We start from the raw sequence: 25,888 nt of genomic DNA on the forward strand, positions 1-25,888 counted from the left end.
CAAGTATGGCGCTACTAGCGTGTGACGTTACATGCCAGTATGTCTTTCTCTGTCTTATCTTGGATTTTCAAACCTTTATAACTTTGTTATTTGTAAAGGTAGGTGAAAATTTGTTTCTCTATTCGATAACAAGCATTATAAAGTATTAATTTATATTACATATAAAAAATAGTCAAATACCGTATTTTATTCCGATCTGAATTAAGGTGCTATTTCAGTATTGATATTGATAGAATCGTATCGTCCAGCCTGCTTTAACCCTAAACTTAGTAAGGTGAGACAAGTGTACTCGTAGTACTCAATTCAAGCCTCATTGGATTCTTGTAGAGCTAACAAAAATAACTTCTTATCTTATTAGATACGTTGCCAAGTTTAGGGTAAGCAACTGAATAATTTTCAGTTAAATAAAAATGTTACAATGTCCGTTATTATAGTGATGTCTGGCGCCGCCCGCCCCGCCGTGCGGTCGCGGTCGGGTTGCAGGGCGCTACCCCCTCGTGCGCCGTCCAACCACCTTAGTCGTCGCAGGAAAAATTAAACCTCAACACGGCCTAAAGTCGTTACATTATTTTGTATCGCTCAAGTGTGTATTTCGAAAAAAGCATGGAGTGAAATAAATATAATAATATTAGTAACCTGGTGTTTTGATCTATGGCTCTCAAGCAGAATATTGTGGGTTAAAGTGTGTCTAATAGTAAGGTAAAGAACGAAACTCGTCAACGTTCAGGACATAAATATGTCTTATCTATACTATTTAACTAATTTAGAGAAATTCGGTACTTAAAAAGCCGGTGAAGTTCTAGTGTGATAAAATTTTCACTTTTCTTATTGATTGTGCTATTAGAGCTACCTTCATACCAAATTTCAAGATTCTAGTACAACTGGAAAAACTCTGCAGGTTTTCTTAAGTTAGTCAAATGGTCTGGATAGGATAAGAAAGAGAAGGCCTGAGAATATGAAGCCCTCAACAAGTGTGTACGTAAGGAGTTACTAAGCTAGTGCAAGCGATGATGAATGTTACACAACTCGCAGATAAGGGCGTGTGCACACGACCGATAGCGCGTCGCAGGTAGCGCGTCGCGGCCAACGACCCGCTCCACACGTGCTTATCACCGCGCCGCGACTCCGTTGAGCAATTAGATGAGATTACAGATACAGGGACTTGCTAAACATCTTGCAGTGCTCGTTTAAATTTCGTCACTTATTATTCATAGAATAAGGACCACTAATAAGTGACGAAACTTAAAGGACGTGTTGACAATTTGGCGATCGATGTTAGATAAATATGTTACTGTTACTGTATACGAAGCCTGATGCGGATATCGATTTGTTCAGATATGACGACGCTTGTCATGGATATCTCAAATGTTTGCCTGGCGAAACCTGCGCTGTGAATGTGGTCTTTCGAAATTATGTTTTCTTTTGCCAATAAATTTGTATTTTTATATGTTTATCTACAGTCACCTGCATTAGTATCTGCCACTACGAAGCGTACAGAAATATCTGACTCGTGCTACCGGCCCTAGAAATACTTTGTGCACGCTCTGTTGTGTAAGACATTGGTGTTAGTGACTATACATATTCTAAAACTGCGACTGGTCCTATGAAACAGAAATAAATTGCTCTTAATTAAGAAGATTTCACTTAGCATGCCAAGGGGTGTGCCTGAGCTTACTTCTGATTTTAGACGTTATGGGGAACAAGACGAGGAAATTGATTTCGAATGCCACAGAGGTTTCTGAAAGACAAGGTATTTACGGCCGATTGAGAAGAAACGACAGGAAACTCGGCTCGATTATGATCTGATTGAAGAAAGCTTAGCAAGGACAAGTACCCACTTGTTGAAATTTGTGGAGGATTTAACATCTTCGCCTCCTCCGTAGGAAGGCAAGCACAGGCACTACCGATTTTAAATAGTGCGGACAATCAACAAAATGGTGAAGTTATTATTATATACCTCACTTTTTTACATAGAGAGAAAACGAGCAATAATAACTTAATGGAAAGCCAATAAAACAATTGCTGCCGCACATAAATGTGGGAATGCAGGTGGATTTGTGGACGAATGATTTGATGGACAAGAGCGGACCGTATGACCGATGACTTCTGTGAGTGAATGAGACGTGCGAATGAGTAAAAGAGATTTGAGTTTTGATCGGGTCAGAGCCCTACGAGTACGCGCTAGTTGTGTTTTCTGTTCTTTGGTTATTTTAACGTGTTCCATTTAATTTTCAATAAACTTTCTACATTAATTTTAAAGTTTGTTTTCGTTTAAACGATCTACATAAATACCTATAGAATGAGTAGAATTACGTGTGCATTGTCGGCCCTCCTCATTCACACCGATTCCCATCCCACTATCTATTCCAGGGGTGGCCAACCGGTCGATCGCGACTATTAGTCCAGATCGTGTCAAGGCAAAAATATAAATACTGAACTATGCTGTTTCATTTAAAATTTCCTGAAGTATGTAATTGGTAGATCGCACAGGGTTTCATCAGTAAACAGTCGATCTTGGGTCTAATGTAGTTGACCACCCCTGGTTTATTCTATTCCATCTTCTCATTGTAACCAGGATTGGCTTGATCTAACTGATACATTGCTCTGTTTTAACTAGTATCCATAAATAATCATTTATTTCGTTCAAACTGCATCAAAAACAATAATTTGTGTTTCAATCTGAGTAGAAGTTTAACGAGTGCATAATATTGGGTGATTGGAATAAAATAACATGTTTTTTTTTATAGATGATTACAAGATTCTGTGAAAATTTAAAAAAGTGAGTAAAATGGGATGGGCCTGTAAATGAAGTAGGTATATCTTCCCTCAGAATAGTTCTTTTTAGATTAGAGGGTAGGTCTATAATAGCGCAACAGTTGAATTTTCAATGAAGCCAAAACAATTGGACATCATTAATTCATCAGCACTGGTACTCGTAAATCTATCTAAAAATGGCAGGTAACCACGAATTCTGTAAAAAAAAAATCTGTATAAAAATAAATAAATAAAATTAGATAATGTGTAAGTACTTACCTACCTATGAAAAAAATTGAATTTTATAGTACTTAAGTAAAAAAACCGGATTTTTATAGCATCCGCATTTAGAAGATATCCTTGACTAACTCGTCTTGTCTTCACACGAGTGCACCCGTGTACTTTACACCCAAATACTCACACACACACTTTGAAAAAAAATAAGGCAAAGGAATTAAGAAAGTCTACAATCATAATCAATATACCCTTAATTACCAGGTTGGTATTTTAACCTCGATGTTAAGAGTTGAGGAAGAGCCAAAAGGGCGCCTGCGCAAGCCCGCAAAAGGCGCTCTTTCGTGGCCTCGGCATTTTGTTTTTACACAGCGCCCATTAAGGTATTCGGTTTTACATGATTTCGCAGCACTCCATGTACCCAATACCAGTGACAAAGTAAGCCTAACTTAAGCCAGTTAACAGATCGTCGCAATCTAACAGTAACTTACTTAATAAAAGCAAAACATTGAGACGTTGCCGCGTTGTTTCCAATACGTTAACGAGCAACGACGAATCTGTCTGTGTGTCTGTGTACTCGGAACCCATAAGGGAACATAAAAGGCCGAGTTCCCTTTCGGAAATGTGCTTCCGTAATTACTGTCACGTCACGAGTGTCAGGGCGAGCGACACGCGCCTGCGCCGCCCGCGCCGCGAGTTGGCGCGGTAACGGATCCGGTTGTGAATGAAAAAAACCGGACAAGTGCGTATTGGGTCACGTACAGTATAGAGCTCCGTACAGTACCTATACGACAAATGGGTGAAAACCAAGAAGTTGCACATCGTTAGCACCTAGTTTTAATTTCCATTGTGACACGAAAATTAATCATACATTTGTATGGATAATTTTCGTGTCACAATGGAAAAAGTTAATCAAAATTATAACTACCTGCTAACGCAGCTTTAACGGTGTGGAACTTTTTGGTCTTCATCCAAATACTAATTACATATTAAGTTTTGATTCTTGAATTCATGATCGACTATACTTTTCGGTTAGCTTGGGTACGGTGACATTTGCTTTTTTTCCATTCCACGCCATGAATGTTTCAAGCCAATATTTTATAAAAAAATATACTTACTAGAATCTTGAAAGAACAAAAAAATATATACTTAACTCCATGTAGCTTAAAATATTTCGTAAAAATAAACACAAATCACTTAAAAATATAATATTTTGTTATAAAACTATTAAGATAAATTTTAATCTCGTCAACTTTCATCGCGTAAAACGTAACTCTATTACAATAGAGCTTGACTTTGCTTATCGACCGAATCGATTCCACAATCTTGTAAAATCGTTTGACGTTTGTCAATTGGTACGAGAGCGAAGGTCCTTAAATGCGTCTTTGTTTCGAGTGTTTCGTATTGTTTGATGTTTTGAACTGTTACTTTGTTATTCAATTTTGTTATTACGGTTTTTGTGATTTTTATACCGTTATTAGTTTTGATATAGTGCCAAAAAAGACCGCATGGTTTGTGAGATCCCAATAGACAAGCAAAAACATTTGATGCGCGGGCGAAGCCGCAGGCAAAAACTAGTTAAAAATATAAACTATCACTAATAAAATCGATTACACACCCTAAACATATTTAATCGAGAATCGCAATAAATCGATTCGAATTTACATTGTCACAACCCTTTAATTGCTTAATGACATGTGTCACCGTATCCATCCTATCCGAAAAAGTACTATATTACTGGTTAGGTTAGTAGTGACAGTTTTCTTTTGAAATTCATAATATTCAGAGTGTAATCGCTAAGTGTAGCCAGGCGATTATTCCGTAAATAACACATATCAATAATTAAATAAAATAAAATAAATAAATAAATATCATGAGACACCAATGAGGGCTATCGTTTTTTGTCTCACTAGATCGCAAAATTCACGCCGCAATCACCTATTAACTTTCCCAAACCCAAAACTAAATAATTATAAAAAAGGACCCTACTACAGCTCAATAAAAATATTTAATAAAATCCCAAACTATTTTAAAAATGAAGTAAAGGATAGTAGTTTTTCTACAATAAAATTAAATAAATTCTTATAGAAAAAAGCTACTACTCAGTATCGGAATTCTTAGAAAACAAGTTGTAGTTTCTCAAGCAAAGTCGCCTATAAATTTGTGTATACAATAAAATACTATTTGACTGTTTATTATGTTAATATAGATATAATTATATTTTTGTTGACTTTAAGTGACACATTGAAATTATTACTATACCCCACCGGGGTCCATGAAGATCTTTATACTATTTGTAACATCAGATTATAATACCATGGTTGTAATTAAATGAATAAATAAATTCTCACTAATTTCAGAAAAAAATCAGGATGGTAGTAAGTACCTATATCAAACTTTCAAGGAAAACTATAACGGCTAAGTTTGCTTGAGAATTATTAGTAGTTTTAGTTTTACTCTGAAATAGCAGCCTAAGGTATAAAATATACCTAAACTTCTAAGATTTCGTATAAAATACGAAATCCTTAGAAAAATATTAAGTACTTAATTTTTCGTAATGGTTACGGAACCCTATTTTGGGCGTGTCCGACACGCCCTTGGCCGGTTTTTAATACAACTTAAGCAACAATCAGTAAATAATTATAGTGTAGCTAATCCGATAACTGGGATTTTACAACATCCTTCTCCGCAAGTACTTTCGCAAGTACAGTCTTCTGCGATTTGGCCAGGAATTTCCAACTCAAAGAACTTGTGTGTAGGTACAAGTTAAAAACGAAAAACATAGCAATAATATGCTTTCTACAGATACTGCTTTTGTAGAAAGAACAAACGTGTATGATGCGAGTGACACAATTTGTCCTAGGTGTGGATTTATAGTTCCTCCCGTCAAAGGTTGTTTAAATCCTGGGCAACCTATCATAGTAAATAAGTCTAAATTAAGAAAGTTTTTTCCCTTAATACTGATGTCATTGCTTCAGGACGAAAGTGATCACCCCTCATGCTGTTGCAATCGCCAAACTAGCGGTATTTCGATGCCTTCCCAGTAGTCATTGTAATGAACAACTCTATTTTAATCTCTAACGTTTATAGAATTCCCCGCACTCGTATACTCGTATACCGTAGGTATCTACTGTCTTCAATACGAATCGTATTATAGCCTTCGCAAGTTGTAAAGCTGTAAGTTCTTATATTGAAAATACAAACTGAAATATAGATGCACAGAAAAAAAAACCATAAAAATAAGACCAGCACTGGGAATCGAACCCAGGTCCTCGGTATTCCGTATCAGTGGTGTAGCGGTATAGCACGCGGTACGGAATACCGAGGACTTGGGTTCGATTCCCAGTGCTGGTCTTATTTTTCTGGTTTTTCTGTGCATCTATATTTCAGTTTGTATTTACAATTTAGGTTTTACGGGATGACCGTAAAAGTAAAAATTTGGAATTGAAATAAAATATACAAAAAGATTCCAAAAAACCAATCTTGTAAGTTCTTACTTTATTATTCCGAAAATTTGGCTTGCTGCTAGAAACTATATATAGCCATCGAACGTAGGAATCTTCCATGACTGTTTTAGTAGGTACTTAATAATAATTCGTATATGAGAACTAGCCAAGTCAGACCTTAGGCTTCAATATATTATCCTAAGTTATAAGAAGAAATTATATTTTAAGTTGTAATAAAATATTTTATATTGTTAGTTAAGTATAAATAAATTTCAGAACAGACCATTGAACTTAGCACCCATTTAAAGTACTTAGATCTAACTTCTTTTGTTGTTAAAGTCAACATCAAGGCATATAATATCATCATATTGAACTTGGCTCTCATTTCACATTTATGTTTTGATGGGATGTATACTATTACTGCAGTAGTACAGTACTATTTATTTTGAAGGAACGTCGGCAAGCCGGATTAAATCCCTTCGCGGGTTACAGCTGTACTTTCGTACTTTACATACTGTACTTTTTTTGGTACTGGTGTACCTATTCAGTCATACTTGCCCAATCATCTGTGCAAATAATTTTAATTTATTTCATTAATACCTTGGAAAGTTAAAGTGCCAATTGTCATAACCATAACAACCTCCTATTATTTATTAACTTTTCAGTGCTGAACGTCTACTATACTTACTTAATATGCGAGTAATCAGAAATATTATTAAAAAAATTAGAAAATCTTAAGTTTGTATGCAATTTTATGTTCACTCGTAAACGGGGCTTGATAACAAACCATTTTATGATAAGAATTATTTTACAAAACAGTTAAATTTGTTTAAATGTTGCAGATTAGATAAAAAATACAAAAATATCTCAATGGTGTATGAAAGGCAATATTATAACTAATTTTCGAAGATGTTTATGTAATTTATGTAATGCTTATCAATGCAGAGTTTACAATCTGATTATTTAAGCACGGGTGCGCAAAAAATACTTTCAGTGCAAAATTTTATTTATAGACATATTCACGTGCTTGATATCGAACTGTAAACACCTGTTTTTCTTGTCCTCCCTTAAAACCAGAAATACACAGTCTACAGTTTTTATATTAGTAGGTACGTAAATAAGTACATACTCATGATTTTTGGTTTATGAATAAAGTATTAAATGCTTCACTTTCAAAATTAGAAAAGCTTAAGCACAAAATGAACATCTCATCTTGCAGATAATATGTATATGTTTAGTTTATACATAGTAACTGCATATTATTGCCGATGATTTCCATCACCTTCACTGTATATACATGTACCTAAGTGCTTAGTAATCGTTAAGCCCTTGCGTAACGATTACCACATTTCCATGTAACTTGGAAACGTGACAAAAGATGAAAATAAGAAGAAATAAAACGAAGTGATAAGGTCTCTGAGTTGTGTCAAATCTGTAGATGCGATACGCGCGCTGCGCCGGCGCCTCCTATATAGAACAGCGCAAATACCAACTCCGCAGTTTCCCGTGATGGCGCGCTCTGTAATCCTGATCACTCTCATATTCTCTGTTCATCAAAAGGTTCGTTAACTTTAGTAGATTATTGTCGTGGCCTGGAAGTAGGCAATTGCTGGCTGAGTATGAGTATTAAACGGATGAGCTTGCGAGTCCGTTTAACTAATATGAAGCCAGCAATTGCTATTCCAGCCGAGACTAATATAAAGCTTTTCTCAAAAATGGTGAATAATACTGAAATAGAATAAACTTTTTCTCAAAATATATTATAAAATTTAATTTTATTCCAATATTTTTCTCATGCTTTCCCGCCTTTTTTCATTAAAATTAAACTGCAGGTGTATTTTTCCACCGAAAACAACACAAGCTATTTCAGACCCAATAGAAAAAGTCCGGAGTTCCAACAAAATATCTGATACCGGCCATTAGACTTTGTATACGACTTGTACCAACATTTCCATGGCCTTTTTAACTTTAAAAAAAAATGTGACTGATTGCAGGCGCGCTAATTCATTATTGTCGAGCTAGCGCGCCTGCAATCTTTTTAACTTTTTAATTTTTCGCTGACCATAAACTATGCACTTCACCTTCTGATATGTAATGAATAATGTCAACTTTTACGGTCATTTTTGAGAAAATATTCTTTCTTCTTGGCCTATCTCTGTCCCAATTCATTTGAGGTCGACACTCCTCGCCATTATTCGCTAGTAACATCTATTCTGGTTCTTCGAGATGTCTACTTGGGATTTAACTTTTTGGGTTTGTTTACTTTTACTGATATCAATTATTTAAGAAAGTGTAGTTCGCCTTATTTTATAAGACATGTCGTGGAGAGAAACCATTGAAACAAGACATGCCGTAGAATTTGCGTAGAATATTCTCTCAGTAAATGTCATTAATGACTTTCCTTGCTAGTCGATGCAAAAGCCCGTATAATTTCTCTAAAAAGGTTCTAATAGGTAGTCACAAATCAATCGGCTTATTTGTACATCGATGTATAAACATTCAGAATCATTATACCGCGTTTCGTTTAACAGAAGATTAATTTCATAGGTGATCCGTAAGTTGTGAGCAGAAACCACTTTTTCTTTACGTGACACACCTACGTTATTCAAAGATTAGGGCGTACTCGTAAACTGTATTGCGCTAAAAAAAAAGTATTTTTAAGAACTCACACCATAGCCGTATGATTTTAAACATAGTGTGTTCTTAATACACCAATTTACTTATATATGTAAATGTATTGATTTTTCATTAATGAGACTATCAAAGCAATGTGAGTACCTTGATGATGTTGGTGCACAGTAAATTATTAGTATTATTTCCCAAGTTCAATGGGTACAGTGGGTAGGCAAAGGTTACTCAACATGGCGACAGTTACATACACTATTACGCACAATTAAATTAAAACATTCTAGAGATACTCAATTTATTTAAAATGTATTTTTCAGATCAGTTTTGGACAATTAAACGCAGGAAATAACTTCAGCATGGAATTGAATAAAATTTCAGCTTTACAACAGCAATCTCATAAAACTAGTACAGATACTACGATCACCGCTGATAATAATGGCAACACAAGAAACGTGCAGTATTTAAATGGCGCAAATTTTAATACTCCCAATGAAAATAATACAAAGACAATAGTGAATGGGAACACTATTTCGAATATAAAGTTCGTGAGGAACCAAGCCTTTAACGCACCTCTACCTTCGCCAGCATTATCAATGGTTAAAGGTAATGGTCAAGCACCTCACTTATCGCAAGGAAATTTTCGCTCTGTATTCATAAGTGCTAATCCTACTATCGATCGCTTGAATACAACAGCTCAAACGCCTATCAGATATGCCGATATTAATGCAGGTTCACTATCAAAATCGCCGCTCTACATTAGTTTTGGATCTCCACCTATCGCTTCATTGCCTACCCAAACCTCACTCCTGGCAAATGTTCAACCGATACTATCTTCAGTTCAATTTGTACCCAACACTGTTAAACTACAAACCTCCGCGTCTCCTTCTCAAAAACAAGGATCACCACAGACTTTGGCATCATTTCTCATTCCACCAACAAATGTCCAAAATCAAGCAAAATTATTATACGCGCAGACGCCGCCCCCTGCGCTGCCCACACAACCACTGACGCCGGCACCGGATAATACAGTTCAAAGTCGGCATTCGTTAACTTCTCTCTTGTTATCCCATCTATTGTCACAAAATTATAATGTAGAAGATCCTTCATCTCCAATTATGAATCATTATCCAAATCGGAACTCGAAGCCATCGAGTATAAAAGTTTTGCTGCCATTACTATTAAGCCTTCTATACGAGAGGAACAACGAATGTTGCGAGTGTGAAAAATATCACCGTTGTAATAAATGCAAGCCAGAGAAAATGTATAGGCGATTCAAAGACAACTCAGTTGAAATTAACTCAAAGCCAGACATGAAGGACCGGTTCATACATGCGTGGCATGTGGACAACTATGACCGTCTACAAGGTGAAACTTCTGAAGAAGAAGACTACAGCGATGACATTTCCGATTACTCTAACGAATATTACGACACTAAGTGATTTTTTTACCCATGTAAATAAATATTTTGTATATTTTGTACCGTTAACATGGTTTTATTTTAAACCAAACTACAACTTTAACTGAAAAAGGTGTGTATTTGAATAAAACAATGCGCTAGCCTGTAGTGCTTTGCTAAGTGATAAGACGTGTAATAAAGGATATACGATGTCTAAGAATTTGAGATCATAATTGTAGAAAATTTCACACGACTATGTTCGCCCTCCCAGCATTAAGGTCTCTACACATTAGCATTAGCATTACACCGTATCACACCATGACCGTAATAGGACTGTGTCAGACGGAGTGCCAAACAGAATGTCAAACGCATACATGACACGACACGAGACGGCGACGGTTGGTTACCGAGACTTGCCAGTGGGCACAGCATAGTCTCACTTTTCGATACAAATAATATATTTTAGCCTAACATGTTGCTATTACGCTCATGGTATTATATACAGTAATGTGTAAAGACCTTTAGATGCGTTTATAATTTATGCAATTGGGTTTGGTTGAAACGTAATATGTTTTGTGGTCTATTTTCAAAACAAATATGTCTAATCACATATATTGTTTTTATTTATTTATTTATTGTATATTGTTTTCTAATTGCACCTTTAAACCACTTATTTAATTCTTCTACTACATGCCTACCTACATTTTTCCTTCACTTTCTAACCTAAGTATAACAATCGTTTGAAAAAACAATAACATGGAATACTAGCTGTTGCCCGTAACTTTGTCTGCATTCCACTGGAACTCTACACTTACCGGGGATGATAAGTCATCTCATCATCATCATCAGCCGGAAGACGTCCACTGCTGAACAAAGGGGCGGCCTTAGAACGCCACAATGAACAACAATTCGCTACTTGCATCCAACGGTTTCCCCCAACTCTCACAATGGCGATAAGTAAGATGATATGTAGTTTTTGTTTATAATAAGGGACTGAAGCTAACAATAAGTAAAATACTAAATATTAATGGAAGAACTTTTAGAATCAGTTGAGCAGTTCCAAAGATATTCTGTTATATGTACATAATTACTTTTCAAATTATAATAAAGTTCAAAACTGTGTGCTTAATTATAATTAACTATACAATTTTAACGGCACATTACTGTAGAGTTACAACGATGGCGAATGTGATGTTCGATAAATGATTAAAACAAGTCATTGGAACCTGGACTTTACGTACATAATTTAAGTTAAATGTTCCTGAAGGCGTTGTAATCATATCCGTGAAAATACCATTCGAAAATGATGAAATAAATGCATTGCTACAATTATCACTCGAATATAATTTTCAACTACTAAAATACTAATAATACAAGTAATACAAATATTATCCGTTAAGAGGGCCGGCTTACTTTTGTTAGCTGTGCCATAAATAGATATCGGTTTATATGCATTTGCATGTTTGCATATGCAAATGTATATTATTCTATTATTATAGCGGTATTACATACTTTTGTGCTTTATCATTGAGTGCTTATTTCAGTTGTTTTACGTGTTAGGGGTATTATGCCGTCGAAACGTTCCATCTATCTACGAAAATCTCATTTTTGTTGAAAAATGCCGCCAGTAAAAAAAATACTCAGACTTTAATGGAATTTTGGAAAAAATATCAAATCCATCAACATGTTCCCATTTAGCTGCAGAGATAGAAAATATGTATACACATATAATTATAATGTGAAAATAAATGTAAATTCTAATAATAAATGGTTTTTGATTGTGCATATTTGCGTGCATACTTTGGCATTTGTTAGTTCATATCATATAATCCGATGTCTAGTCATAATCAGAGGTGGGGCATTGGCCCTTTCCAGCCCTGAACCGAACCCTGGTTAGCTGCCGGCCGTCATCAGCCTCCGCCACTTGTCTTCTCTATTATTAGTCAGTAGGTACTTTACATTTTTCCTCTTCTCTTTTACTTGCGAAAATGAATGAGAACGGTGTAAGGTATTTTGTCGGTATTTTTGGTTATAAAAGGCTTCTAAGTAGGTGCATGTCAAGTGTAGAGAATAAAGATACACTTTTAAGCCCCCTCACGCAAAAAGAGGCATGCGATAAATAAATTGAATATTTGAAATATAATCTGGTACAGTACGTGTTTTGTTTTATTCGAAATACTCAAATGTCATGGATGATGCGTATATATACAGATACGCAAGATGAAAGTTGCAAAAAAAAAGTGTTGGCGGGCGGAACGTGTTTAATAAGTGGCCTGGGAGAACTGGAAAAAGGACTGTTACACAAACGATATCTATTGCTGGCACATATCCACTTGCAATCAAGTCTTTCACAAAAACATTACGTGCTCAAACCTATCCAAGATCCAATTACAAAATTACCCAGTAACCGATTTTTCTTTTGAAATATTTTTGTATATAAACTAGTGCTTCAGTTTTTATTAGGTCAAAGCCGATATATCAAAATGGTGTTATTACGGTTACTTGTTATGACTACATCTCTGTTCATATCCCAGGTAAAAAGAGCAACGTTTACGTTTCTTGTCAATTTCGACTGATTTACAGGTAAAAAGCTTAAGAAAGACCCTGCTTGTATGCAGTGGAGCCATACACTGTACGTACCGTACTGTACTAATATGAAACACAAGTCATATTTCGAATATGAAACGTCAACTGTTTGTACGGATACGCTACAAATACATGCAAAAGGGAAATTGATTAAGTTTTTCACCATTATGTGAACATTATACATTATTAAATATTTTAGTATTTATAAATTTTACGTTACGACCTTTTAGGGATGATGTAATTTCAGTCCTAAAGAAAAGGCAATCTATACTTTTGATCATAGAAGTGTACCTAATCAAAATATTCCATTTTTTTTAATAAATCAGTTTTTTTCTGTTTTTAGGGTTACAGTCAGCTAACATTAGCACCGCGACCGTGCGGCCCGGCTAGTATAATCCCCATCGGCCAGTGCATCGTGCCAGCAGTCATCAAGCCGCTCATCACTCCGTGCCAGCCCTTGTTCTCTTCACAACCTTTGCTGCCTTGCCCGCCCTTGCCGCCAATGCAGCCCCTGCTGCCTTTGCAGCCCCTTCAGCCCTGCCCGCCTACGCCACCTCCTCCCACGCCACCCTGCATTTCCAAGAAAACGGCGCCTAGTGAGGATGATGATGATGACGAAGACTTAGATAAAATTCTGTATCTGCTCATTAATAATATACTTGAAAACAGAAAAAACTCAGGGAAAAAACCTAGCAGCAGTAAAGGCACTGATTCCGACAATGGCATAGATCCTTTTAACAATAATGTGGACTTCGGGGATGACTACGAATCCATATTGCCTTCGCCGTATCTAGCGCCTTCGTCCGCAACGTTCTATCCGTACGGCGTCGGCGCGCAGGCCACAGCTAGCAGCTCCGCCGACGCTAGCTTCTCGCTCCAGCAATCAGCAAGCGAAAATGATTATGCACCAGAAATATACCTGACATTCAAACCATTCCTGGGGAGTTGTTTATAACACTTATACTTATTATACTTATATTTTTTATCTTAAGTAGAATAAAATACATTTAATACTTAAGATTTGTTTCTATCTCTAAAATAACGTTATAAATAATGTGTGCATTCCTTTGCGGCATTACTTACTCACAAAAATTAAATTAAAAACAACATAATACAAGACTACAGTCTATAGGTATCCTCCCTCGACGTAGATTTTGCGTCCACATGATCATAGTTTCATGGTGGACTTAAATATTTGTCGTTTTCAACTCTGAAGGTAAGAAATTTTATTCCACTACTCGTAAATATTACAAATGAGGAAATTCGGACGATGATTTGATAATTATTCTTACTCAATCACGCAATAAACGCTCAACAGATTTGGATGAAATTTGGCACACAAATCATTTATAACCTAGATTAATTCATAGGATTCCTTTTATCCCGGAAAATTGCATAATTCCTGCAGGATAGAGATAAACGAATTCTTTGCAGACGAACTTTATACTGCACGCCGTTGCTATCCGGGGAAACATTGGGAGAAAGTTGGGTACTTTACACATGGTGACGTGAAAACACCTAATAATATTGTAATACTGTCTAGTTACCTATTTATAACTAATTATGATTTTGTTTAGCCGTTGACTACAGCTAAATTAAATTTCTAACACTATTAGTCCAAACTCTGCGTTTGCCCATAGTCAACTGAACTTATGTCTTGGCCAAGCAAATAATTTTCGTCATTTAATTTTAGTTTCTTAATTTTGTAAATTTTGAGAATCGATATACGCTAGTTATTAATAGGTAGATACCATACATAAATATACAAATTGTTAAAGAAAAAAATGCACCTTAATGAAATCTACTTTTACCTAATCATGTTACGTTATATACCGCTTAGGAATGCATAACGTTAGTACCTCGTGAAAATGATAACGATAGTGATATGATGCAACGTTTTTGATGATAAAAAGCGTTTAGTGTGTTAATGCATTTCACACGTTGTATGAGCCAATACTTTTAAACATGGCAATACTTGCCAAAGAATTTTCCGTATATAATCACGAATCCTTCCACATTCTTCACAAATAATCTAACCCTGCATTTATTTAGTCTTTGTGTAGAAATAATAAATATAGTTACATATTCTTTAAACATGAAGTTACAGTACAGTTTCACCTTCCTATTTGTGTTAAAAGTAAGTTAGCCTTTAATCCTTCACAAATTGTTTCAGTTAAGGATTAAGAATAATGAAGTATAGAAATATCTATTCAAGTTATCGATTTTCTGTTTCTGGCCAGTCACTCATTCATGAGCGCATCATCCCGATAAAATGCCTAACGTTAAAAACACTACGCAATTATCAACCTTAAAGGTACTATGTTATAACAGATTTCATGAATATACCTAATACCTATAGTGTTGAAATAAGTATAACTGTATTACAATCATATTAATCTAGCTAGAGAGTATTTTTCCACTGGAAAAAACTGGCCAAGAGCGTGTCGGATACGCCCAAAATAGGGTTCCGTGGTCATTACGAAAAAAATAAGTAATATTTTTCTAAGAATTTCGTATTTTATACGCAATCTTCCAAGTTTAGGTATATTTTATACCTTAGGCTGCTATTTAATAATAAACTACAAAAAATTCTCAAGCAAACTTAGCCGTTATAGTTTTCCTTGAAAGTTTAATATACCATCCTCAATTTTTTCAAATTTTTCCACCCACCGTTTTTTTTTGGATTTTTAATTGTACCATTTTGTCTTCATTATTTACCTATATAGCCGTGCAAAATTACAGCTTTCTAGCAATGATAGTCCCTGAGCAATGCCGCGGACGGACAGACAGACAGACAAACATGGTGAAACTATAAGGGTTCCGTTTTTGCCATTTTGGCTCCGGAACCCTAAAAAGAATCCTGCTTTATTTATGTTGTACTAAACCGTCGAAGGCATTCTCCGAATATAGTTTTAATATTAATATAAATTTATTATTTATCATTCATAAAATCACAATCATTAATAAAAAAAACTTCTAAATATTAAACGTGCTATTTTTATAGGTTGTTTTCAGCCATCCAGCTACAAGTGAAGTTGGTCTACAATCCGAAAACAATTCTAGTTCAAGTGAAAACAGCGCCTTAGATACAATATCTTTGGCGAAATTAGATGATAGTCTCACCACAACGGAGAAAAGAAATTGTGACAGTGAACGTACTGAAATAATTAGCTGTGCGGAACCCTTCGACAGCGCCAATCATGAAGACGTTATTGAACCTTTATTCAGTAACTCTTCATACCAAGCGACTCAGAATGCAGCAAAAGCTATAGAAAACTATAATTTGACAACAGAATTTCGACATACTATCACTTCATCCCCGGAAGCTTATTTAATGGCCAACTCAGATATCGTAAACATTATTGACAATCCATTAACGAATCTAACTGCATACGAAATGTATCAAGATAACACATTTGCGCCTTCTAATCGTTCCTATGCCAGTGACATCAGCGCAGGGGATTTTCATGCAGATTTAGATACAGATGTACATAAAGCTGCCGACTTGGATGCAGTAAGCGTTATTGCATTAGAGACAACCGTACCCAAACCAACGACTGAAGATTCTGTTGCAGGTGTTGAAAATACTCATGATGATTTCTTGCCATTAAAAAACCAAGATGTGGGTCGATCCATTATGGACTTTGAAAATATTTCTTTGGAAACCATAGATACGGCAAAGTAATTTTTCTATATATTAAGCTAAGCCACCACTTGCGTCCATAATTCACCATTCACCATACCTTTAATGTATAAGGGTCAACACACTTCTTTATATTAAATGTATGTTTTTTTAATTAATATGTAACTTTTGCATTTTGATTTAATTATTATCCTATCCATAGGTTGTACGAGTAAGAGGTTCAAGAAAAAATATTAAAACATTCGATTTTGAGCAATGGCAAAGGCTTCCTATTAAATCGAGAATATTACAAATGTATGGATATAAAAATAGATTTTAAACGATTTACTTAACATTTTATGTACCTGGAATCAAATGTTATCATTAATTTAATCAGTAATTTACAACACATTTATTGAGATAAGCTGGAAAGGTTAATGCAATGATCATCACGCATACTCTATACAAGTGCGATATTTAAAAACAGTCTATTATATAGCGGCACGCCACACTATATAATAGTAACGGAAGCATGGGGCTTCGCGAAAAGGTTGCGTTAGCCACGGTGGCTGTGATTGCGGCACAGGTGAGATGAATTTCAAAATATTTGTTGTTTCATTTCATAATGTACTTAATCGGCTAACAACTTTATGCTGAAATTGTGTTGAGCTGTGTTTCAAAGATCTCGACACAAGGTTGATTTGCCTAGACAAAAATTTAAATGACAAGTTTCACTTTAAACATCTGCGAGTGTTACTGTTACCTAGTTTAGTCTTACCGAATTCTCTAATTCATAAGGTCATTCAGAATCGGTACTTTAATGAGTATTATCGAGATATGAGGAGTATTCGTTTGTAGTTTTAATTATCTAACATTATTGTCTGAAACAATAGGTTTTCAAACTTGAGCCATATAAAAACAAAATCAAGAAGGATAAAAATGTAAAACAATTTTATCGTAGGAACATACTTTTATTCTTAGAATCTCTTCTATTACCATCGAAGCCTTGTTGTATCATATACGTACCTACCTTAAATTGTATATCGATTTATTTAATTAATGTGATGAACAGACGCACATTTTGAAGTATCTACAATGACACATTCGCGAGGGCAAAAGGTACTTTTAAATAATAAACATATTGCAGTCACATTGTTTCCCTGAATTCGTTTTGCGGCAGTTGTATCTCTATGTACCTACGACAACCAAATTGATTTCTGGGCCATTGAATACCCCTTTCACTTTACAATAAATTCTTATTCGCATCATGTAGAATTACTTAAAAGAATGCACTGGTTGACACTTACATAGGTAATAGATATTAAAATTATAGGTACAATTCGCATGGTCAGCACAACACCAAACAAAAAAATTTGGCGGACAGTCGCATTTGCAAGTAATTAGCAAAAAACACAAAATAAATAAGTCCACTCGCAGAACAAAATTAAATGTTAAATTAGCATAAAGTCGTTCACATGGATTACGGTGGCGCAATAAGGATAGCTATCAACAGTAGCCGAGTATGTATTACTCTAATTATATAATACTTATACTTACATATAACTCACGATATTGTTAATCTATGTAAATATGATATTATTGAAAATAACTCATTAAAGAAAATATTGTAACAGCTCAACACAAATATTCAAGTTCTCTATTATATGTAAGATTCGTTTTTGGTATTGGATACTTTTTGCGATTCCGGTTGATTCGCGGTCCATTTTCTTGTTTTTACGATTTACTTTATTACTTTCCACAAGTGACCGTTTCATATGACATTAATACGATCAACTCAATAAAAAAAAGTCAACCTAAAAACCAGACTTAGGGGCTGTTTCACCATCCATTGACTAGCGTTAACTGGCGGTTAGGTGTGATGCCGTCTCTATTTGTTTTGTTCGAATAGAGGGAGATGGCATCACATTTAACCGTCGGTTAACGCTAATCAATGGATGGTGAAACAGCCCCTTATTCTGCTATCATCTGCCTGTCAGAAGGTCCAGGTTGGCAAATAACCTTATCAGTGTATAAATAAATATATGACCATCATCCCGGCCTATATACGTCCCGCAGTTGGGCACGCCTCTCCTCACAATGTGAGGGGTTCGGCTGTAAATTCTGAAAAACAGAAGTGTGAACCCAGGATTTGAACCCGCGATCCTTTGCCTGAGAACAAACCACAGTAAGGCAAAATACCCCTGCTTATAATATACTAGTATGTGCTGCAGCTCAATTTACGCAGTCTCAGCGTGTTTTGAGCCGCGTTGAGAGGATTTCATGCAAAATACTGTAGGTATATTGTATTTCGATCCCATTTTTGAAGTGTAAATAAAGACGCCATTTATCCGACCACAGACATTCAATTATGTGAAAAACTAGAACCTATTGCAAAATAAGTAATCTGTTCAGTAAATCGATTAATTTATGAATGTTATAATAATATAAGGTTGGTACGTGCGAGTGCTCGTCTCTTTCTCGATAGTTGAAATCTTTAATTTTATATCATTAGCAATAAAGGAGGACCACCGATTGTCATATATTGGGTTGGGCATTAGCGTGTCGAGCACTCGAATGTTTACCATTTTTGGCACGGTCAAGGAGTTTAATTCATTGGACACCATGGAACTATATCACAGTAAACGTCATAGTGACATCGCATTAATTAACAAGGAAAGTCGTAATGACTTTTCCTTTGAAAAGGTTCCATGATGGCCCATGACTAAAATTCCTTAACTTTACTTACTTTAGCGATACATTTACCTAAGCACCTAAAAGTATTGAGTAAGCAGGATAAAAGCGATTCGCAGTTTAATTTAAAATAGAACCTACTTATAAAAATTCACAAACGTAATTTTTTGTTTTCAGATAGTTTGCAGTCATTGTATGCCACGAAGTCTACCTCATTGTTCTGTCAAAAGTCATATAAGTAGTCTTATATCACCGAAAGCTGATAGCATTAGGGAATTCAAAACTAACCGAAAACTAAAAAAGAACTCTTATAACAACATTCTTAACGGGAACAGTAGTCAAGTTTTACAATTGCCTAATGTAAAAGAACCTTCCGATTTTGAAGCAGGGCGTTACTATCGTTTTTATTGTGACTATCTACATGAACCAAAGAAATTATCTGAAACTCAGTTCCAAACACGAAATTTTAAAAGAGAAGCCAAACAAAAACGTAATCTTGACCTGAGAGACAAGCGCCCACTTCCGATCAAGAGCTCTGGGCTAGCTCGTGAATCACCGCCTCAACCGTACTGCTTCAGGAAATCTAGTTTCTTTCCTGAGGTCGAATATCCTCTTAGCGCTAGAGACATGTGGATTCCAAAGTACTGGAGCCAATTATTGGATGCAGAAGTACCGCGCAATGTCAAAACTGATGCACCAATAAATCAGAATGAGCAAAAAAATACCAAACCTACTTATCTAAGTTATGAAAATTCTCCGCTACATGATATCATAAAAACTTTAAATAATCATAACACTGGCAAAATCGATCACAGTAATTTAGGAGAATTTATTCCCAAAACAAGTGAAGACAAATCAATACATGACGGTATATATCCTTATCAATATCCAAACACATCTACGACTGTTCCACCTGATTATACAGCACCAGATATTCACAGTGGGGTCCTGCCGCACACAAAAATGACAATAGAAGCATACCCAGTTCCTGAGACAGCGTCAACCTCATCGCCAGGCCCACCTGTAACTAGTGCTACTCCTACGCTACCAAATATACCTGCAACAATTGCATCAGTTACAAGCTCTGATTTAAGAAATATTGATTTTGACATTATTGGCGCCACAACAACTTTACCTTTTGATGATTTCACTTCTCCAATAACTGAATCAATAGCGTCAGCCGATAACTTTACACTTCTCCCGACTACAGTCAAGTCCATGCAAACTCAAGAACGAGAGGCATCTCTGTCTGAAACTAATATTGAACCAACTGTCACTCCTGAGCTGGTACCTTTTTTGATTTCTTCAACAGTAAAGAAACCTGAGCAAGAATTAAGGGATCACACAACACCGACACAGTCTACAACAATGTCACCAATGAAAAGCTCAGATGTGATAAATTCTGATTTTAATGAAATTGGTGTCTCAACGGCTTCACCTTCTGATCTTTTTACTTCTCCAGTAACTCAATCAATAGCTTCGGCGAATAATTTAATCTCTCTCCCGAATACAATCGCATCCATGCAAACTCAAGAACAGGGGGCATCTCGGTCTGATACTAATATAGAACCAACTGCCACTCCCGTGCTGGTATCTTTCATTTCTTCAACAGAAAAGAATCCTGAGCAACAATTAAAGGATTACACAACACCGATACAATCTACAACATTGTCACCAAAGAAAAGCTCAGATGTGATATATTCTGATTTTGATGAAATCGGCGCCTCAACGGTTTCACCTTCTGATCTTTTAACTTCTCCGGTAACTCAATCACTAGCGTCAGCCGATAATTTTATCTCTCTCCCAACAACAATCGCATCGGTGCAAACTCAAGAACGACAGACATCTCTATCTGAAACGAATACTGAGTCCAGTGCCACTCCTAAGCTGCAGTCTTTAATTTCCTCATCAGAAAAAATACCTGAACAACAATTAAAGGATCAAACAACACCGATGCAGTCTGCAACATTGCCATCAACAAAAAAATCAAATTTTGATAAATTTCATGTATCAACGACTTCACCTTCTGATGTTTTTACGTCTTTAATTACTCACTCGGAAACTTTGGCTGATAGTTTTATCTCACATACCCAAACCGAAAAATACCTACACCACTCTCCACAGTAATATCCAACAGAGACAAAGAAGGAGAATTACGCTTAAGTGAAACAGATATTAAACCTACAACGACTTCGCCGTTGCTATATTTTGGTTCCACTGTAGAAAATAAAACAGAAGAAAAAATAATGGATTACACGACACGCATGCGATCTACACCAAATTTTAAATTTTACTCGGATAACAAAGCATCTTTAACTGATTCCATTTCATTTTCCAGTAATAGCTCGGACTTAGTACCTAGTTCTAATGTCGTCCTTGAAAACACAAATATCGTAAATAATGACCTCGATACCAACAAACCTCTGTTAAAACACGATGTTGTAAAAAATGAGGTGGATGTAAAACAACCAAGCATACCGAGCTCTTCAATAGCTACTCTGAACAACCTTTCTCATTCAGCTGATTTCAGCTTTCCAGAAAACCCAAATCAACTAGATACCTTTCAGGGTCAAGTAGTGGGATATTATTATGAAAATTTAACGAACGATGATATTTTACAATTATGTACGAGCCCACGTAGTAATTCTTCTATTATTTTTACGGATGATTACAAAGATAATTGGGTATACAGTCCTAACGATTCGTACATAACATGGGAATCAACCCCTGAATGTTCCGATGAATGTTTTATATTTGTTGATACTGAAAATCCAGCGTCTTCAACAGTGATCTGTAATAATAATAACTTAAATATTCCCAGTAAACCAGAAGTGCCGGTAATAACGGAATCTAAGTATTCCGGAGACGTTAGGAAAAATGTGACATCGATTCCTGACAGTCTCGCACACATCGCAGCGATAGAAAAAAACAAGTCAGAGGAAATGCCGAAAATTGCTTTAGACAATATTTATAAACTAAATTTAACTAATCTGCCAGAAAATACTGAAGTCAAATCTATCCAGAACCCTCAGGAAAACAGAACAAAAAAATATCCTGTGGGTAATGAACTTCGCGTCTTGGATAATGGAACCATAGCCGATTCTGTTTCAGTGGCAGACAATGCTGACAGTACAATCTTAAAATCACCAAAAACGTTACTTTCCGAAAACGTTGACGAGACATGGGCTTCTTACACAGAAATCCCGTATGATTCTCTTGTTTTATATGATAATGAGACGTGGACTGCAAATGGTAACGAATATGCCCTTTATCAGCAAATGTCATCCGCAGACTCTGATGATACTACCCAGTTTTTCCTGGATACTGAAAAACTTTCTGGACTTCTCAACGATATAATCATAAATACAAATTAAATATAATTACCTTATATTTGTTGTATTTGACTTTGTTTATTGAAGTGACATACGTACATCAGAAAGAATACAATGTATAGTAAAGAATAAGAAATTTAAACATTTTGATTAGCCAGTTATACAACATACTCCCCGTAATCAAAACAAGATTATAAACATAAACCTATTCCTTTTATACAATTCTGATGCTTGATACGAGCCAATGGCTTAGTTAGTACATCAGCCCACATCTCCAAAGTATTGATATATACGACATTAACAATATTGTTCGATAATAAATCTCGTATATAATGAAATCTTGTGTCTATATGCTTGGTTCTGTTGTGGTGAACCGGATTCAATGCCAACTTCTGGGCAGACTGTGAATCATTATAAATAGTAATAACAGTTGACATACCAGTAAGTTCACACATCAATCGCCTCAGAAATTCAGCCTCTCTACCCGCACTGGACAAACTCATATATTCCGCTTCGCTGGACGACAGGGCAATGGTGGTTTGCTTCTTACTTTCCCATGAAATGGCTCCCCCGGCCATAGAAAAATAGAATCCGGTGTATGAACGACGATCCATAGGACAATTGGCCCAATCTGCATCCGCGTAGCCAATTAGACATCCACCGTCTTTCCTGTAAGTAATGCCCAAATCGATAGTGCCTTTCAAATATTGTAATACACGTTTTGCCGCCTTCCAATGACTTTTATCATATTTAGTATTGAATTGACTTAAATATGATGTAGCAAAAGCAATGTCTGGACGAGTATTAACGGCCAGAAAATTGAGTGAGCCTATCAATTGCTGATACGGATAGGATAATGAAGATTCACTTACATTCTTCTCACTCGGCAGAAACTTTTTAGTTTCCAACGGCGTAGGAACGCTCTTACAGTCCATCATGTGAAACTTTGTAGCAAATCACGAATGTAACTTTCTTGAGATATTTTAATCTCATTAGGTTTGTAATGTATATTTAAACCTAAGTAATAACTAAGTTTGCCAATCACTTTCAAACTAAAATGATTCCGCAAGTCAGATATGACAGTATTTAGCGTTTTATTTTCTTTGTACAAAATGACAATGTCATCGACATGGAAAGCGAGTATTATTAACTCGTTACCAAACTTTTTGGTAAAAATACATGCTTCCGAAGGAGTTTGTTTAAAACCTATGCATTGTAAAATTTCGGTCAACTTTTTATACCATGCTCGTGAAGCCTGTTTGAGGCCATAAAGCGATCGTTTCAGTAAACATACTTTATCTTCTTGACCAGGTTTTATAAATCCTTCCGGCTGACTCATATACACTTCTTCCTCCAAAAATCCGTTTAAAAATGCCGTATCAACGTCTAAATGGTGCATTTTCATTCCCTCTTCCGCGGCCAATGCGAACAACATGCGTAAAGAAGAGTTTCGAACGACTGGAGAGAAAGTTTCCAAGTAGTCAATACCATAAACTTGATTAAATCCTTTCGCGACAAGTCTGGCTTTATATTTAATTACGTCACCATGCGCATTTTTCTTCAGCTTGTAGATCCATTTGCAAGGTATGACTTTCTTATCTGGTCTATCAACGAGAACCCAAGTTTGTTTCTCAAGCAGTGACTGATATTCATCTTGCATAGCTTGATACCATTTATCACTATCTTCTGCGTTCACAGCCTGTGTATAAGTTGTAGGTTCATCCATCAGCTGAGGGGATGAAGTTTGCATGCATACACAATTGGCAGCAGAATTAGGTTTTCTGGGTCTCAAATTGTACCTTGGTTCTACAGAATCAGTATCAGATTCAGTTTCTTCTGATGAAGATGCAATAACAGGTTGAACTGACACATTTGGAGTAACAGCGTTATGCCACTGCCCCACGACATTAATATCAGACTGAACATCTTCTGATATAATATCTAAAATATCAGGTTGAATCTGTTCATTTTCGATGACAGCGCTTGTGACAGGTGTTCGACTATCTGAACTATTTGACGAGTTTACTTGCGAACTAAGCAATAGAGGTACAACTGCTGATTCAGTTAAATCATTATCAGACTTACAAGTTGTCTTTACTTTCAAATCTTGAAAATCACATTCAAAGAAAGTAACATCTCTGCTTTTCACAAGTCTTCTGGGATATCTAATATCTCTGAAATAATAACTTCTTGGATCTTCTGAATATCCAACGAAAATATGCTCGGATGCTTTCATGTCCAGTTTCTTCCGATTACATTCAGGGACATGGATGAATGCTCTGCATCCAAAAACACGCAGATGAGAAAGATTTGGTATTTTAGCATACCATTTCTCGTACGCCGTCTTCCCATTGAGAGCACGGTGAGGAGACCTATTTTTAAGATATACAGCCATCTCTGCAGCATCTTGCCAATAAGCCGGAGAAAGGGAACTATCAGAAAGCATTGATCTTACTTTCTCCAAAATTGAGCGATTTGTTCTTTCTGCAATAGAATTTTGCTGAGGACTGTAGGGAACTGTTGTTTGGTGTTGAATTCCTTCATTTTGTAAATATCTCGAAAATTCAGCATTAACATATTCTTTTCCATTATCGCTCTTCAATATCTTAATCTTTGCTCCTGTTTCCCGCTCTACTGTGGACTGGAAAATATGAAACTTGTTCTTTACTTCCGCTTTTGAAGGAATAAAGAATACAAAAGTCATACGAGAAAAATCATCTATAAAAAATAAAATATACTTATTGCCTTGAAATGAAGTTTCAGGCAATGGTCCACAAATATCTGAATGAATAAGTTCCAGAACAGAAGTTGATCTTTTATGTGAAACTTTCTTAAAGGGTTTCCTATTCTGCTTACCTTCAATGCAGGGGATACATGGTTCCTTATCGACTTCTGAGTAGTCCACGCCCACTGCGTGTCCCTTCCTCAGTTGATCCATTCCGATGCGACATAAATGACCTAGTCGTCTATGCCAGAGCTTGAAGCTAGAAACATCAGAGTTAGTCTCAAAAGCAGATAATTGAGTAATTGGGTTGACCGTACAGTCTAAAGAATACAGTCCACCACATATAGAACCATGTAAAATTACATCACCTGTACAAGAAAAAGCATCAGAATCATAAAAATTACAACCAGTTCTATCAAAAACTACGTTAAAACCTTTATCTACTGCCTTCTTTACTGAAATAAGATTAGAATT

The 25,888-nt window shown here is 35.8% G+C and overlaps 4 protein-coding genes across 5 annotated transcripts in view; 3 read left to right on the forward strand and 1 right to left on the reverse strand.

Annotated features, from left to right (window-relative positions):
- Positions 1-25,888, reverse strand: part of LOC141429973 (uncharacterized) — a 77,249-nt gene that overhangs the window by 33,995 nt on the left and 17,366 nt on the right. The window lies entirely within an intron of this gene.
- On the forward strand, positions 7,879-10,844 carry LOC141429998 (uncharacterized). Its single transcript, XM_074090529.1, has 2 exons — positions 7,879-7,994; positions 9,380-10,844. The coding sequence occupies exons 1-2, from the start codon at positions 7,944-7,946 to the stop codon at positions 10,499-10,501; spliced, it is 1,173 nt and encodes a 390-aa protein (XP_073946630.1). The 5' UTR covers positions 7,879-7,943; the 3' UTR covers positions 10,502-10,844.
- Positions 12,926-14,062, forward strand: LOC141430006 (uncharacterized). The gene is made up of 2 exons (XM_074090541.1): positions 12,926-12,992; positions 13,388-14,062. Exons 1-2 carry the CDS (start codon positions 12,942-12,944, stop codon positions 13,997-13,999), a joined length of 663 nt encoding a protein of 220 aa, XP_073946642.1. The 5' UTR covers positions 12,926-12,941; the 3' UTR covers positions 14,000-14,062.
- Positions 15,064-22,738, forward strand: LOC141429982 (uncharacterized). 2 transcript variants are annotated; one of them, XM_074090514.1, is made up of 3 exons: positions 15,064-15,181; positions 16,049-17,252; positions 19,535-22,738. In XM_074090514.1, the coding sequence occupies exons 2-3, from the start codon at positions 17,199-17,201 to the stop codon at positions 21,482-21,484; spliced, it is 2,004 nt and encodes a 667-aa protein (XP_073946615.1). In that variant the 5' UTR covers positions 15,064-15,181; positions 16,049-17,198; the 3' UTR covers positions 21,485-22,738. The 2 variants fall into 2 exon arrangements, with proteins under 2 accessions (XP_073946615.1, XP_073946622.1); XM_074090521.1 differs by lacking the exon at positions 15,064-15,181 and adding an exon at positions 15,193-15,358.

Source organism: Choristoneura fumiferana, chromosome Z (genome assembly GCF_025370935.1).
Source record: "Choristoneura fumiferana chromosome Z, NRCan_CFum_1, whole genome shotgun sequence".
In the NCBI taxonomy this organism is placed as follows: domain Eukaryota; kingdom Metazoa; phylum Arthropoda; class Insecta; order Lepidoptera; family Tortricidae; genus Choristoneura; species Choristoneura fumiferana.